An 18,149-nucleotide genomic window follows, 5' to 3' on the forward strand; every position below is an offset into this window, starting at 1 on the left:
CTATTTAAAAACAAACAAATGTTATTAAACCACAACCATAACTGTACAAATTGGGGTTGAGCTTTATATAAACAGACTAAAAATTGTTAAATATGTACTAAAAGAGCATTAAATTGCCAATATAAATAGTTATTTGACTGAAGCACGGGGATTGACAATGTTGGTGTTTAGCTGACTCAGAAATACACAGACAAGGATCACACCAGGTTCTTGTGAGACTTTGTTTATAGATGGCACCCTTGGTCTGAGGGGGCAATCAGGAAATTTAGACTGTGCATCATTATTTATTATTATCATTTATTTGTATAGCGCTGCCAAATTCAGTAGCGCTAGACTGCGCCCACAAATTTATAGGGACAGTCTAGTCATGATTAAACTCATGATTCAGATAGGGAATGTAATTTTAAACAACACTGCAATTTACTTTTATCATCAAATTTGCTTTGTTCTTAGTATTCTTAGTTGAAAGCTAAATTTAGTTAGGCTCTAATACTAATTTCTACTGTCGCTTCTTATATCTGCGCCAACTCGAAGGAGTTCATTTGAGGTGATTTAAGGCCTTTCTCTTGCATGAATGGTTGCGCAAGAGTAGGGGGCAGGATTGAGCTCTTGTGCAATGTTAAATTTCGCCAAGTGATGCTGCATGGGAAGTGAGAATTGTGCACGGATAAGATCTAAGTTTTAGAACATGTCCGTCTACAGCTCAATAGATTTTCCTTCGGATCTTAGCTTCTACATACTGCGGGGGGCAGGGCAGGGTATGCCCCCCCCCCCCTCCCTGTTCCGAGCAAAATGTTTTAAGGCAAATACTGATAATACTAGCTATCTATGCAAATTGATTGGCTGGCTAAAGCGGAGGTTACATTTTGAAAAACAAGTGGGACATAGCAAACAAGAAGAACTTATTCATGAAGTGTTGTACAGTAAATGATTAAAAAAATATATATGACTACAGTGTCTGTCGGCAGCGCTAACACAAGCAAAAGAAATGTGGCTTAAAAGGGATATGAAACCTCAAATTTTTCTTTCATGATTCAGATAGAGCATGTGATTTAAAAAAAAAAATCAAATTTATTTGATTATCTAATTTGCTTAGTCCTCTTGATATGCCTTGTTCAAAAGCAAACCTAGGTAGGCTTAGAAGCTGTAACCTAGCTGATGATTGGTGGCTGTACATATATGTCTCTTGTCATTGGCTTACCAATGTGTTTAGCTAGCTCCCCATAAGGGCATTGCTCCATCTTCAAAAACATAAAATTATGCTTACCTGATAATTAAATTTTCTTCTGAAGGGAAGAATCCACAGCTGCATTCATTACTTTTTGGAATTCAGAACCTGGCCACCAGGAGGAGGCAAAGACACCACAGCCAAATGCCTAAATACCTCCCCCACCTCCCTCATCCCCCAGTCATTCTGCCAAGGGAACAAGGAATAGTAGGGGACATATCAGGGTGAAACAAGGTGCCAGAAGAACAAAAATTTACAGCTGCCTCAAAAAGATAAAAACACGGGCAGGAGCTGTGGACTCTTTATTTCAGAAGAGAATGAAATTATCAGGTAAGCATAATTTATGTTTTTCTTCTTGAAAGGGAAGAGTCCACAGCTGCATTCATTACTTTTGGGAAAACAATACCCAAGCTAGAGGACACTGAATGCAAACAACGGGTGGGTACAAAAGGCGGACCCTTCGAAAGGTACCACAACCTAAATTACGCAACACCCAAAAATGTAAGAACAAACGACACAGGATAAACCCGAGCCCAGGTAACTGCACATCAGTTACAACACCGGCAAACCGAACTAGAGACCACTCAGGCCTAGAGTCTGACAGGCCCAAAAAACCTTTGAGGCGTCCACCCCACGGGCCACGACTCCCAAGAAGGTCCCAAGATAAGGACCCCATCTGCCCCCCAAAAGGGGAACCAGAAACCAGGAAAATCCAAAGGAACTTTTCCCACTCAACACCTAGAAGGCAACCCATGGTTGTCTTACAAAGGCAAACTCAGAGAGATAAACTCCCTAGAACAAAAGGACCGAAGAAAGGATCCATACACAGGGAACATGTCCCAAAAAGGACTTGAGGAACCCCTCATGTCCCTAATCCCATACCCTAAGGCACTCCAGGAAAATCTTGAGTCCCCTGACGTCCCATAACATATCTAGATCTGGTTGCTAGATAGGCAGAGTCAGCAGAAAACAGGAAAACCATCCCAGCAGTTAGAAAAGAGCTCTCCAAGAGAAACTCAAACCACCTGAACAGGAACTCAAAAAGACCAGCCACCAAAGGAAGGCTGACTCTATTGCCAACTCAAAACTCCTAAAAGCGCTTCAAGTTTGTTAGCATCCGGGCAAAGCAATTAGCTGTAACTGGATACACCATCACTGAGCCAAGAGCTGTAGATGGTTCCACTCCAAGGTCTAACAGCCCCCCCGAATAGCAGCTCTAAAGAGCGCCCCCTCACAGCACCACGCCAGTAGAAAGGAGGACAACATCCAAAATCCTCCCTCAAAGGAGAAAACCAACAGCAGAAAATGGTCAACACTGCATAGAGCAACCGATTCCCAATCTTCTCTCCAGGATAACAGTCCCAGCCCAAAGGCTAGTCAAAAGACCGAAGACAAGAGTCCCAGATTACTGGAAAAGAAAGAAGGATCAACGAGGAACCAAGTCCCCTAAAAGACTGCTGCTACAAATGGCATGCTACCATGAGTCAGAGAAAACATTGTGCTTGGGTACGAGACCCCCTACATGCAGTCGTGGGCAAAAAGGGCACACTTCCAAGGGAAGAAGTCCCCCAAAACCTCAGCATCCATATACCGGATACACATAGCAGAAGCCCCCACGGGAGCAAACCCTCAGCCGTCCCACAGAAGGAACGGAGGAACCGGGCACTACATCACTGTACCCCTTCCAGGATCCTGAAATGCAAGAAGGGAAAACCCCTGCAAGGCAAGACCAAGGACCCCCCAGGACTCCACAAATATTAAAGTAGCTCCAAATCTGGAGAACTTAAACCCTACTCTGTAAGAGAAGGGAATGAAAACAACAGAAAAACACCCTACCATAGAGGCGTGACCCCTCAGCCACATTGCCAACCCAGTAGATAAAACACCTGGAGTCTACAGGAACATCGTAAATGCACCAGAAGACCAGTAGGGACCCATCACAAAGACCTAAAGTCTAAGCCACAGACAGATAGATAGCTCTCACAGAGCCCCAGCCCCTACAATAGCAATAGGGGCCCGCCGGACCACAAACATCAAGTGTGAAACCGAACCACCCACACCCATCCATGAAGAGGACATGGACCAAGGCTAGGGTTCTCGACAATGGTCGATCAAAAGATCCAATTTCCAGAAGAACCCTAAGCTGCCCGCTCCAAGGAGGAGCGCACCTCTAAAGTCTGTAGACTAGAAATAGCCTCAAACCCAAGAGTCACGAAGGACTCCTGAACAGTCTGAGAATCAGCACCCAGTGCAAATGGATTGCAAGAAATCTTGTAGGCAAGCGGCAACACGTGATACACACGCAGGCAGGGAAACATCCATACTCGAAGGCAAATGATAACCCAGGGCCTTGCTCACCATCTCAGAGAGTTAACATAAGGCACCACCCACGAAACCCCAAACGGAGCAGAGGAAAAATGGAAAATGGACTAAGGGCAGCCATCCATACCCGACCTCGACTCTTTAACTGACAAGCCCCGAGGCTAGAGAGATACAGTGAGGACGTAATACACCCGAACGCCGAAGACCGTAGTCTGACCAAGAATATGAAAATGGAAAGACAACAGTCAGAGAACCCGAAGGAACTATTTTCCAAAGAAAACTACCTAGAGCAGTTAAACACGGGAGCCGAAGCCCCCCACAGAAGGCAGGGAACCCCTGCACACCACCTCTCAGAGTAATAAAACTCGGAACAGAGGAAGACAAACATGCCCGCGCATTCAGACCAATCAATCTACCCAAAGCGGGAAGGATGATACTCCGCCACCGCAAAAAAATGCGCAGTGGGCGAAAGTCAGCGTCCGGAAGGACTTCTAGTAAAAACACCAACGTTAATCACAGAGCACACCAGATCACAAAGGTCACAAACACATCTCCCAACTTCCAAAGAATGGAAATAATGGTTGGAGTCCCCGGGGTCCTAAGAACCATGACACCATCTGCAAGAGCAGATCCGTAACTCAGGCGAATAGCCCGAATCAACCAACCTCAGAGATTGGCACTCACAGCCCTCCGTCTGGAGAAGTTGTATATAAAACACAGCCCTCATACATCAGTAGGATCCGAGCCCGGAGTCCATAGAATAGGCCAAGAGACATTCTCAGCACCACGAAGGCAACATGAACCCTGTAGACAGCTGAAAAAGCGCCCAACCAGTACCAGCCTGGAGTAAGGACACTCTGGAACTGTTCAAGGTCCAAGAAAATTTGTACCGAAGGATCGATAAATGAATTAGAAAACATAATTCTAATATTCAACATGTGCGCAACTCTCAAGGGAGTGCTCACGCGACCACTAGTCGCAAGTATCGGTTCCAGAGAAGAACATTCATAAAACGAAAGTCTGACAGACATGAGCTTGAGAAAACAAATTAAACACATCCATTCGGATTCCAAATTAAAAATAAGGCAGCACCCATCGGGTGAATGGCCGAGGTGAATGAAAATGACAACAGGACCAGCCGATTAGAAGCCCCATTCACCCAAGCTCAGAACTGGAACCGAAAAAACATAAATAAAATAAAGACGATAAGGAGATTGGCTTCATCCCAAAATTTCATATCCATTTTGCCATTTATCTTCTAAGGCCTTGGATCCCTTGGCCCACTAGGACTGGGATTCTCTAACATTGGCAAAACATGTCTCAAGAGAACCCGAAGGCGAGCCAGCCTATAATGGAAGGCAAAATCATCCCTCGCCGGATCTACAGAAGACCCTGGCCCCGAGATTGGGGCCCCTGAAGAGTCACGGGCCAACACTTCCCCAGAAGGCCGAACTAAATCAGGCGATCCCACGCTCGATGGGCCTTGGTTAACGGAGCATGGACAGTATCGTAGAAATATTTCACTTGGGAGATACAAATGATTCAGCACCATAAAAATGGCCATGCGGAAGCGTGCCGTAACCTCCGGCGGAAAAAGACCACTCTCTGGTGAAGGAGTGAAGGCCATAGGGACACCTACGTGCGTAGCCGAGAAAGGGTCTTGGGCACGCGCCTCACGGGTCATGGAAACCTCAGAGGCGGATGGCTCAATTTACTCTTACCTCCCAGATTCAGGAGAAGAGAGTACTCTAGAACGGCAACCGGAACATAACTGATGGGCATTGATTACCCGGACCATTTCATATTCATAACAAGACACATCCTCTGTATCGGAGGCATCCGTGTCACGTATATCAGAATCTCCATAATCTTGGGGATTACAAAAAGAGAAAACTGGCACACTTAGACACCCCCAATGGCTGGGGCACTCACCACCCTCCTGTGAACCAGACAACTCATGAGCTAGACTCTCTCGGTCGCACACGGTCAGTATACGGAAGTAAAACGACAACGAAACCACACCCGTCACGAGGTGAACCATGCCAGTCACAAAAAGGGCGCTCAATCTTGAGAGATTGCGTCATAAAAAGAAGGCTGTTATGTTCCGTAAAGGCCGTGAGCCTAAGTATAGCTACACATTGCAGATAGAACCATATAATAAACATTATTAAAGTCCCCCCTGTTCAATAACCCGCCTGTTCAATAACCCCCCTCAGGAGATATTAACCCATGATTCCTCTTAAGATAAAAGGAGTCCCACTGGGACCCTACCTTGTTTCTCAACAATACATCTCATATTGAAATAAAATGAAACAATCTTACCGGAATCTACGTCGTGGATCAGGAAAACGGCCCTTCAAGTGTGACAGATAGTAGCCTCGCTTTTGACATGGACTTGAGTGAAGAAAGGTAATTTGTCAACGCTGATTACCAAGGAGCTGTTAATATGAGTCGGGATGGGTTCGCAGGAAAACTCTCCCTGCATCTCCGGACCATGCTCTCACTGAGAGGCTGACAGGATTACTTAAAACTCCAGTCCCGTTGCGAAGAGTACTACCCTCCATAAGAGACTATCTCGAACTTCTGACACTTCTCTGCCAACCTCCTGTGACGAAAGGCAAAGAATGACTGGGGGATGAGGGAGGTGGGGGAGGTATTTAGGCCTTTGGCTGGGGTGTCTTTGCCTCCTCCTGGTGGCCAGGCTCTGAATTCCCAAAGGTAATGAATGCAGCTGTGGACTCTTCCCTTTAAAGAAGAAAAAAGGATAACAAAAGAATGAAGCAAAATTGATAATAGAAGTATATTGGAAAGTTGTTTAAATATGTGTGTTCTATCTGAATCATAAAAAAAAAAAAAAAAAAAAGGGTTTCATATTCCTTTAACATTGTGAGCAAAGTTCCATTTAATTTGCAACAGTAATATTGCTTATGCATTTGACAGTAATACCTCTGAGTGCACAGTATAGTTATGGTACCACAGATAAGCAGGAATACACACACAAATTATAAAGTACAATATTACCAAAAGTTGCACAAAAAGGCACTTACAAGGATTGTAAAGCTCCCAACCCCTTCAAGGCGTCACTAGGGACAGTTTTCAGCTGATTATTTTGAAGAGTCCTAGTTAAAAAGAGAGAAGGAAAAAAAAAAGTATTATTAGTCACAGAATTTAAAGAAACTTTTACATTAATTATATATATATATATATATATATGTGTATGTGAGTTTGTCTGTCTTTCTGTATATATATATATATATATATATATATATATATATATATATATATATATATATATATATATATATATATATATATGTTGAATAATCTTACTTTTCTTTTCATGCATGTGAAATCTTATCTGTGCTCTTACTACAGTGGTGAGAAATGGTCCATCAACTGTAGAAGTTACTGCACAAATATACATGGGTTATGTGTTTCACAATTACAGTTTTTATTGTATCTTTTTGGCACACAAAAAATTAAGTCACATGAAAGTCAAAATCAAACTTTCAAGACTTAGAAAAAGCATGTAATTTTTAAGACACATTAAATTTACTTTCTTCTCTTGGTATCCCTTTTATTAAAAAGCATACGTGCATATCCTCAGCAGCAATTCACAACTGGGAACTAGCTGGTGATTGATGGCAAAAAAAGAAAATTTATGCTTACCTGATAAATTTGTTTCTTTTTAGACACGATGAGTCCACAGATCATCATCCTTACTTGTGGGATTATGCCTCCTGGTCAGCAGGAAGAGGCAAAGAGCACCACAGCAGAGCTGTTATATAGCTCCTCCCTTCCCTCCCACTCCAGTCATTCGACCGAAGTTAGGAAGAGAAAGGAAAAGCCAAGATGCAGAGGTGTCTGAAGTTTGCAAAAATTAATAACCTGTCTCATAGAACAGGGCAGGCCGTGGACTCATCGTGTCTAAAAAGAAACAAATTTATCAGGTAAGCATAAATTTTCTTTTCTTTTTAAAGACACGATGAGTCCACGGATCATCATCCTTACTTGTGGGATACAATACCAAAGCTAGAGTACACGGATGATAAGGGAGGGACAAGACAGGGAACCTAAACAGAAGGCACCACTGCTTGAAGAACCTTTCTCCCAAAAGCAGCCTCAGCCGAGGCAAAAGTATCAAATTTGTAAAATTTAGAAAAAAAGTTTGAAGAGAAGACCAAGTTGCAGCTTTACAAATCTGCTCAACCAAAGCATCATTTTTGAATGCCCATGAGGAAGCAACAGCCCTAGTGGAATGAGCCGTAACTCTTTCAGAAGGCCGCTGTCCAGCAGTCTCATATGCCAAGCGGATGACACTCTTCAGCCAAAAATAAAGAGAGGTAGCCATAGCTTTCTGACCCTCACATTTTCCAGAAAAAATGATAAACAGAGAAGAGAATTGACAAAAATCCTTAGTTGCATGAAGGTAAAATTTTAAAGCATGTACTACGTCTAAATTGTGTAGAAGACGCTCCTTCTGAGAAGAAGGATTAGGACACAAGGAAGGAACAACAATCTCCTGATTAATATTCTTGTCTGAAACAACCTTAGGAAGAAAACCAAGTTTAGTACGTAACACCACCTTATCCGAATTAAAAATAAGGTAAGGTGAATTATATTGTAATGCCGAAAGCTCAGACACTCTTCGAGCAGAAGAAATGGCAACAAGAAAAAACTTTCCACGATAACAACTTAATATCTATAGAATGCATAGGTTCAAACAGAACCCTTTGAAGAACTTTAAGAACTAAATTCTAACTCCATGTAGGAGCAATTGGTTTTAAAACAGAACTGATCCTAGTCAAGGCCTGACAAAAGGATTGAACATCTGCTATACGTTTGTGTAACAAAATAGATAAAAGCAGAGATCTGGCCCTTTAGGGAACTCGCCGATAATCCCTTCTCCAATCATTCTTGGAGAAAAGACAAAATCCTAGGAATCCTAACTCTACTCCAGGAGTAGCCCTTAGAGTCACACCAATGAAGATATTTACACCATATCTTATGGTAAATCTTTCTAGTTACAGGTTTACGTGCCTGAATTAAGGTATCTATGACCGAATCAGAGAAACCTCGCTTGGATAGAATCAAGCGTTCAATCTTCAAGCAGTTAGCTTCAGAGAAACTAGATTCGGGTGAAGAAAGGGTCCCTGAATGAGAAGATCCTTCCTCAATGGAAGTGTCCAGGAAGGCAGAGATGACATGTCTACCAAGTCGGCATACCAAATCCTGCGAGGCCATGCAGGAGCGATGAGGATCACAGATTCCCTCCCCTGTTTGATCCCGGGGAAGAAGAGCAAACGGGGGAAATAGGTATGCTAGGTTGAAGGACCAAGGAACCCGCTAAGGCATCTATTAGCTCGGCCTGGACCCGTATCTCGGGAGTTTGGCATTCTGACGAGATGCCATAAGATCCAATTCTGGCCGACCCCATCTGAGAATCAGCCTGGAAAATATTTCCAGATGGGGTTCCAACTCTCCCGCATGAAAAATTTGTCTGCTCAGAAAATCTGCTTCCCAGTTCTCCACCCCTGGGATGTGGATTGCCGACAAATGACAATAATGAGTCTCCGCCCACTGGATTATCTTTGCTACTTCGGTCATCGCTAAGGAACTCCTTGTTCCTCCCTGATGATTGATGTAAGCCACTGTCGTTCTGTTGTCCGACTGGAATCTGATGAATTGAGCCGAAGCCAACTGAGGCCAGGTTTGAAGGGCATTGAAGATTGCTCTGAACTCTAGGATATTGATGGGAAGGAGAGACTCTGTCCGAGTCCACACTCCCTGAGCCTTTAAAGAACCCCAGACTGCTCCCCAACCTAAAAGGCTTGCGTCCATTGTCATGATCAACCATGATGGTCTGCGAAAGCACGTCCCCTGGGACAGATGATTCAGAGACAACCACGATTGAAGAGAGTCCCTCGTATCTTGTTCTAGGGTTATTCGAGGAGACAAATCCGTATAATCTCCATTCCATTGCCTTAGCATGCTTAACTGCAGAGGCCTGAGATGAAACCGTGCAAACAGTATGATGTCCATTGCCGCTACCATCAAACCTATTACCTCCATGCATTGAGCCACTGATGGCCGAGGAGTGGAATGAAGTGTTTGACATGTATTCAGAATCTTTGACTTTCTGACCTCTGTCAGAAAAATCTTCATGGATATGGAGTCGATTAGAGTTCCTAAGAAAGAAACCCTTGTCTGCAGAGAAACTCTTTTCCAGATTTACCTTCCACCCGTGAGTTCTCAGGAAGGATAGCACAATGTCGGTATGGGATCTTGTTTGCTGAGAAGATAACGCCTGGATTAGAATATCGTCCAGATAAGGCGCCACTGCAATGCCCCACTGTCTTAGAACCACCAGCAGAGACCCCAGAACCTTTGTGAAAATTCTGGGTGCCTTGGCTAGACCGAAAGGAAGAGCCACGAACTGAAAGTGTTTGTCCAGAAAGGCAAACCTCAATAATTTGTGATGATCACTGTGGATAGGAACATGAAGATATGCATCCTTTAGATCTACAGTTGTCATAAATTGACCCTCCTGGATCAATGGAAGAATGGTACCAGATCTGGACCGGGTCGGGGGCAAACCCTTCATGCTGACTTGGAATCTGCGGCGGTTTCTTGGATTGTTTACCTTTGTTCCAAGAGTGATTTGGTTTCCAAGTCGATTTGGTTTGCGAATAGTTTCCTTCCTGTTTAGAGGAGAAAGGGAAAAAAGTTCCCTTGAAATTTCGAAAGGAATGAAAATTGCTCTGTGGTCCCTTCTGCTCGTTTCTTTTGTCTTGAGGGAGGAAATGGCCCTTGCCTCCCATGATGTCAGCAATAACTTCCTTCAATCCAGGTCCAAACAAGGTCTTTCCCTTATAGAGAATTGCCAAAAGCTTAGATTTTGATGAAACATCCGCAGACCAAGATTTCAACCATAAGGCTCTGTGGGCTAGAATGGAGACACCTGAACTTTTAGCTGTTAATTTAGTAATTTGCAGAGAAGCAAATGTTATGAAGGAGTTTGCCAATTTTAAAGCTTTAATCCAATCCTGGATTTCTTCCAAAGCAGTCTCAGTCTTAAGAGACTCTGCAAGAGCATCAAACCAATAAGCTGCCGCACTGGTTACTGTAACAATGCATGCTGCAGGTTGTAGTAGTAAACCCTGGTGAACATAAATCTTCTTCAATAGACCCTCCAACTTCTTATCCATGGGGTCTTTGAAAGCACAACTATCCTTAATAGGAATAGTATTTAGTTTGGCCAAGGTGGAAATAGCCCCTTCCACCTTAGGGACCATTTGCCAAGCTTCCTTCACAGCATCAGCAATTGGAAACATTTTCTTGAAGATAGGAGAAGGAGAGAAGGGAATACCAGGTCTCTCCCATTCCTTAGCAATAATTTCCAAAGTCCGCTTGGGAACTGGAAAAACCTCTGAGTAAGAAGGAACTTTTTAAATATCTGTCTAACTTAATCACTTTCTCAGGAACAACTACTCCTGTGGACAGTCGTCCAAAGTCACTAAAACCTCCCTGAGTAACAGACGGAGGTGTTCTAGTTTAAACCTGAAAGAAACAACTTCAGAATAAGTCAAAAGGTAAGGAACTCCCTGAGTCTGTAATTTCACCTTCCGATAGAACCTCTATACCCTCAATCTCTGATCCCTGAGACGGTACGTCCGAGGTTGCCATCAGAAACTTTGTTAACTACATAGTTGTCCTTCCTTTTACGTTTGCCTTGAAGTATAGGAGAGGCAGATAACGCCTCCGTAAGAGTAGAAGACATAACTGCAGCAATATCTCTTAATGTAACTGCAGCAGAGACTTGAGGCGAAGTACATGGCACTGCTTGGGCGGGCGTGAAGGGCAGGGACGTTTGGGGAGAAAGCTGTGGCATACTCTGGCTCTCATTGTTAGACTCTTGAGAGGCATCCGCCACTGACAATTTTTTATCATTAAAATTTTTATCTTTATAGTTTAAAGCCCTCTCAAAACATGAGGGACAAAAAGGAACAGGAGGTACCACATTGGCATCCAAACACATTGCGCAAGTAACATTTTCCAAGTCCATTGCTATAGAACAGGCCTGAAAAAAAAAATTCTAAATTGAAAAGACTAGCTCTTTAAATTATACTACTCAGACTCTCTTACTATACGAGAGAAAAGTAAAGAAACAAATAATACAGTGAATACAAAATAGTAAATGTAGTATTTTACTGTGAACACTGTCTTTAAGAAATAAAAACAGAATTTATGTTTACCTGATAAATTTCTTTCTCCAACGGTGTGTCCGGTCCACGGCGTCATCCTTACTTGTGGGATATTCTCTTCCCCAACAGGAAATGGCAAAGAGCCCAGCAAAGCTGGTCACATGATCCCTCCTAGGCTCCGCCTACCCCAGTCATTCGACCGACGTTAAGGAGGAATATTTGCATAGGAGAAACCATATGGTACCGTGGTGACTGTAGTTAAAGAAAATAAATTATCAGACCTGATTAAAAAACCAGGGCGGGCCGTGGACCGGACACACCGTTGGAGAAAGAAATTTATCAGGTAAACATAAATTCTGTTTTCTCCAACATAGGTGTGTCCGGTCCACGGCGTCATCCTTACTTGTGGGAACCAATACCAAAGCTTTAGGACACGGATGAAGGGAGGGAGCAAATCAGGTCACCTAAATGGAAGGCACCACGGCTTGCAAAACCTTTCTCCCAAAAATAGCCTCAGAAGAAGCAAAAGTATCAAACTTGTAAAATTTGGTAAAAGTGTGCAGTGAAGACCAAGTCGCTGCCCTACATATCTGATCAACAGAAGCCTCGTTCTTGAAGGCCCATGTGGAAGCCACAGCCCTAGTGGAATGAGCTGTAATTCTTTCGGGAGGCTGCCGTCCGGCAGTCTCGTAAGCCAATCTGATGATGCTTTTAATCCAAAAAGAGAGAGAGGTAGAAGTTGCTTTTTGACCTCTCCGTTTACCTGAATAAACAACAAACAAGGAAGATGTTTGTCTAAAATCCTTTGTAGCATCTAAATAGAATTTTAGAGCGCGAACAACATCCAAATTGTGCAACAAACGTTCCTTCTTTGAAACTGGTTTTGGGCACAGAGAAGGTACGATAATCTCCTGGTTAATGTTTTTGTTAGAAACAACTTTTGGAAGAAAACCAGGTTTAGTACGTAAAACCACCTTATCTGCATGGAACACCAGATAAGGAGGAGAACACTGCAGAGCAGATAATTCTGAGACTCTTCTAGCAGAAGAAATCGCAACTAAAAACAACACTTTCCAAGATAATAACTTAATATCAACGGAATGTAAGGGTTCAAACGGAACCCCCTGAAGAACTGAAAGAACTAAATTGAGACTCCAAGGAGGAGTCAAAGGTTTGTAAACAGGCTTGATTCTAACCAGAGCCTGAACAAAGGCTTGAACATCTGGCACAGCTGCCAGCTTTTTGTGAAGTAATACCGACAAGGCAGAAATCTGTCCCTTCAGGGAACTTGCAGATAATCCTTTTTCCAATCCTTCTTGAAGGAAGGATAGAATCCTAGGAATCTTAACCTTGTCCCAAGGGAATCCTTTAGATTCACACCAACAGATATATTTTTTCCAAATTTTGTGGTAAATCTTTCTAGTTACAGGCTTTCTGGCCTGAACAAGAGTATCGATAACAGAATCTGAGAATCCTCGCTTCGATAAAATCAAGCGTTCAATCTCCAAGCAGTCAGCTGGAGTGAAACCAGATTCGGATGTTCGAACGGACCCTGAACAAGAAGGTCTCGTCTCAAAGGTAGCTTCCAAGGTGGAGCCGATGACATATTCACCAGATCTGCATACCAAGTCCTGCGTGGCCACGCAGGAGCTATCAAGATCACCAACGCCTTCTCCTGATTGATCCTGGCTACCAGCCTGGGGATGAGAGGAAATGGCGGGAACACATAAGCTAGTTTGAAGGTCCAAGGTGCTACTAGTGCATCCACTAGAGCCGCCTTGGGATCCCTGGATCTGGCCCCGTAGCAAGGAACTTTGAAGTTCTGACGAGAGGCCATCAGATCCATGTCTGGAATGCCCCACAGGTGAGTGACTTGGGCAAAGATTTCCGGATGGAGTTCCCACTCCCCCGGATGCAATGTCTGACGACTCAGAAAATCCGCTTCCCAATTTTCCACTCCTGGGATGTGGATAGCAGACAGGTGGCAGGAGTGAGACTCCGCCCATAGAATGATTTTGGTCACTTCTTCCATCGCTAGGGAACTCCTTGTTCCCCCCTGATGGTTGATGTACGCAACAGTTGTCATGTTGTCTGATTGAAACCGTATGAACTTGGTCCTCGCTAGCCGAGGCCAGGCCTTGAGAGCATTGAATATCGCTCTCAGTTCCAGAATATTTATCGGTAGAAGAGATTCTTCCCGAGACCAAAGACCCTGAGCTTTCAGGGATCCCCAGACCGCGCCCCAGCCCATCAGACTGGCGTCGGTCGTGACAATGACCCACTCTGGTCTGCGGAACGTCATCCCTTGAGACAGATTGTCCAGGGACAGCCACCAGCGGAGTGAGTCTCTGGTCCTCTGATTTACTTGTATCTTCGGAGACAAGTCTGTATAGTCCCCATTCCACTGACTGAGCATGCACAGTTGTAATGGTCTTAGATGAATGCGCGCAAAAGGAACTATGTCCATCGCCGCTACCATCAACCCGATCACTTCCATGCACTGAGCTATGGAAGGAAGAGGAACGGAATGAAGTATCCGACAAGAGTCTAGAAGTTTTGTTTTTCTGGCCTCTGTTAGAAAGATCCTCATTTCTAAGGAGTCTATAATTGTTCCCAAGAAGGGAACCCTTGTTGACGGGGATAGAGAACTCTTTTCCACGTTCACTTTCCAGCCGTGAGATCTGAGAAAGGCCAGGACAATGTCCGTGTGAGCCTTTGCTTGAGGAAGGGACGACGCTTGAATCAGAATGTCGTCCAGGTAAGGTACTACTGCAATGCCCCTTGGTCTTAGCACCGCTAGAAGGGACCCTAGTACCTTTGTGAAAATCCTTGGAGCAGTGGCTAATCCGAAAGGAAGCGCCACGAACTGGTAATGTTTGTCCAGGAATGCAAACCTTAGGAACCGATGATGTTCCTTGTGGATAGGAATATGTAGATACGCATCCTTTAAATCCACCGTGGTCATGAATTGGCCCTCCTGGATGGAAGGAAGAATAGTTCGAATGGTTTCCATCTTGAAAGATGGAACCTTGAGAAACTTGTTTAAGATCTTGAGATCTAAGATTGGTCTGAACGTTCCCTCTTTTTTGGGAACTATGAACAGATTGGAGTAGAACCCCATCCCTTGTTCTCTTAGTGGAACAGGATGAATCACTCCCATTTTTAACAGGTCTTCTACACAATGTAAGAACGCCTGTCTTTTTATGTGGTCTGAAGACAACTGAGACCTGTGGAACCTCCCCCTTGGGGGAAGTCCCTTGAATTCCAGAAGATAACCTTGGGAGACTATTTCTAGCGCCCAAGGATCCAGAACATCTCTTGCCCAAGCCTGAGCGAAGAGAGAAAGTCTGCCCCCCACCAGATCCGGTCCCGGATCGGGGGCCAATATTTCATGCTGTCTTGGTAGCAGTGGCAGGCTTCTTGGCCTGCTTTCCCTTGTTCCAGCCTTGCATTGGTCTCCAAGCTGGCTTGGCTTGAGAAGTGTTACCCTCTTGCTTAGAGGACGTAGCACTTTGGGCTGGTCCGTTTTTACGAAAGGGACGAAAATTAGGTCTATTTTTCGCCTTGAAAGGCCGATCCTGAGGAAGGGCGTGGCCCTTACCCCCAGTGATATCCGAGATAATCTCTTTCAAGTCAGGGCCAAACAGCGTTTTCCCCTTGAAAGGAATGTTTAGTAGCTTGTTCTTGGAAGACGCATCAGCCGACCAAGATTTCAACCAAAGCGCTCTGCGCGCCACAATAGCAAACCCAGAATTCTTAGCCGCTAACCTAGCCAATTGCAAAGTGGCGTCTAGGGTGAAAGAATTAGCCAATTTGAGAGCATTGATTCTGTCCATAATCTCCTCATAAGGAGGAGAATCACTATCGAGCGCCTTTATCAGCTCATCAAACCAGAAACATGCGGCTGTAGTGACAGGGACAATGCATGAAATTGGTTGTAGAAGGTAACCCTGCTGAACAAACATCTTTTTAAGCAAACCTTCTAATTTTTTATCCATAGGATCTTTGAAAGCACAACTATCTTCTATGGGTATAGTGGTGCGTTTGTTTAAAGTAGAAACCGCTCCCTCGACCTTGGGGACTGTCTGCCATAAGTCCTTTCTGGGGTCGACCATAGGAAACAATTTTTTAAATATGGGGGGAGGGACGAAAGGAATACCGGGCCTTTCCCATTCTTTAGTAACAATGTCCGCCACCCGCTTGGGTATAGGAAAAGCTTCTGGGAGCTCCGGCACCTCTAGGAACTTGTCCATTTTACATAGTTTCTCTGGGATGACCAACTTTTCACAATCATCCAGAGTGGATAATACCTCCTTAAGCAGAATGCGGAGATGTTCCAACTTAAATTTAAATGCAATTACATCAGGTTCAGCCTGTTGAGAAATGTTCCCTGAATCAGTAATTTCTCCCTCAGACAAAACCTCCCTGGCCCCCTCAGATTGGGTTAGGGGCCCTTCAGAGATATTAATATCAGCGTCGTCATGCTCTTCAGTAACTAAAACAGAGCAGCCACGCTTACGCTGACAAGGGTTCATTTTGGCTAAAATGTTTTTGACAGAATTATCCATTACAGCCGTTAATTGTTGCATAGTAAGGAGTATTGGCGCGCTAGATGTACTAGGGGCCTCCTGAGTGGGCAAGACTCGTGTAGACGAAGGAGGGAATGATGCAGTACCATGCTTACTCCCCTCACTTGAGGAATCATCTTGGGCATCATTGTCATTATCACATAAATCACATTTATTTAAATGAACAGGAATTCTGGCTTCCCCACATTCAGAACACAGTCTATCTGGTAGTTCAGACATGTTAAACAGGCATAAACTTGATAAGAAAGTACAAAAAACGTTTTAAAATAAAACCGTTACTGTCACTTTAAATTTTAAACTGAACACACTTTATTACTGCAATTGCGAAAAAACATGAAGGAATTGTACAAAATTCACCAAATTTTCACCACAGTGTCTTAAAGCCTTAAAAGTATTGCACACCAAATTTGGAAGCTTTAACCCTTAAAATAACGGAACCGGAGCCGTTTTAACACTTTAACCCCTTTACAGTCCCTGGTATCTGCTTTGCTGAGACCCAACCAAACCCAAAGGGGAATACGATACCAAATGACGCCTTCAGAAAGCCTTTTCTAAGTATCAGAGCTCCTCTCACATGCGACTGCATGCCATGCCTCTCAAAAACAAGTGCGCCACACCGGCGCGAAAATGAGGCTCTGCTTATGCTTTGGGAAAGCCCCAGAGAAATAAGGTGTCTAATACAGTGCCTGCCGATATTATAATATCAATATACCCAGATAAAATGATTCCTCAAGGCTAAATATGTTTTAAAACTGAATCGATTTAGCCCAGAAAAGTCTACAATCTTAATAAGCCCTTGTGAAGCCCTTATTAACCATCGTAATAAACATGGCTTACCGGATCCCATAGGGAAAAATGACAGCTTCCAGCATTACATCGTCTTGTTAGAATGTGTCATACCTCAAGCAGCAAGAGACTGCACACTGTTCCCCCAACTGAAGTTAATTGCTCTCAACAGTCCTGTGTGGAACAGCCATGGATTTTAGTTACGGTGCTAAAATCATTTTCCTCATACAAACAGAAATCTTCATCTCTTTTCTGTTTCTGAGTAAATAGTACATACCAGCACTATTTTAAAATAACAAACTCTTGATTGAATAATAAAAACTACAGTTAAACACTAAAAAACTCTAAGCCATCTCCGTGGAGATGTTGCCTGTACAACGGCAAAGAGAATGACTGGGGTAGGCGGAGCCTAGGAGGGATCATGTGACCAGCTTTGCTGGGCTCTTTGCCATTTCCTGTTGGGGAAGAGAATATCCCACAAGTAAGGATGACGCCGTGGACCGGACACACCTATGTTGGAGAAAGTATCCGTTTTTTATACTATGCAGAAAAAAAAGGCGTTTAATATCTGAGCAGTTTATCTGACAAAAGAAAACTATTTGAACAGTGTGTCTGAAAGAATAAAAGTAGCTGTTTTTCATATTGTGCAGAAAAAAAAAGGCGTTTAATATCTGAGCATCTAAAAAGAAAAAACTATTTGGCCGTTCAGATACCTCCCCGCCTCAACAGCTAAGCTGAGGCATCCTACCTGCCGTCAATCTCCAAACCACTCACAGGAATATATCCGGTCGGGCTACAGGGCGCTAATAACCGCTTACTCCCTTTTTTAACCATGCGGTTCAGCACCCTGCCTGAAGAACAGGAGAACTAAGTAGCAGCTGCATTCCTAGTAAAACCGGAACCAGTGTCAAGTAAACTGCACAACATCTTAAGAAGCGCGCGAACATAAGCCCCGCCCCTCGTGGGCGTCTATACCGGGAGATTAATAAGAATAAAAAATGTCCGGTAGAGTCCCCTTAG

The 18,149-nt window shown here is 43.8% G+C and overlaps 1 protein-coding gene across 1 annotated transcript in view; it reads right to left on the bottom strand.

Annotated features, from left to right (window-relative positions):
• Positions 1–18,149, bottom strand: part of LGR4 (leucine rich repeat containing G protein-coupled receptor 4) — a 222,783-nt gene that overhangs the window by 103,415 nt on the left and 101,219 nt on the right. Inside the window, exon 4 of the mRNA XM_053720390.1 lies at positions 6,598–6,669. Within this exon, the coding sequence (XP_053576365.1) occupies positions 6,598–6,669 (72 nt within the window). The remainder of the gene's footprint in view (positions 1–6,597; positions 6,670–18,149) is intronic.

Source organism: Bombina bombina, chromosome 7 (genome assembly GCF_027579735.1).
Source record: "Bombina bombina isolate aBomBom1 chromosome 7, aBomBom1.pri, whole genome shotgun sequence".
In the NCBI taxonomy this organism is placed as follows: Eukaryota; Metazoa; Chordata; class Amphibia; order Anura; family Bombinatoridae; genus Bombina; species Bombina bombina.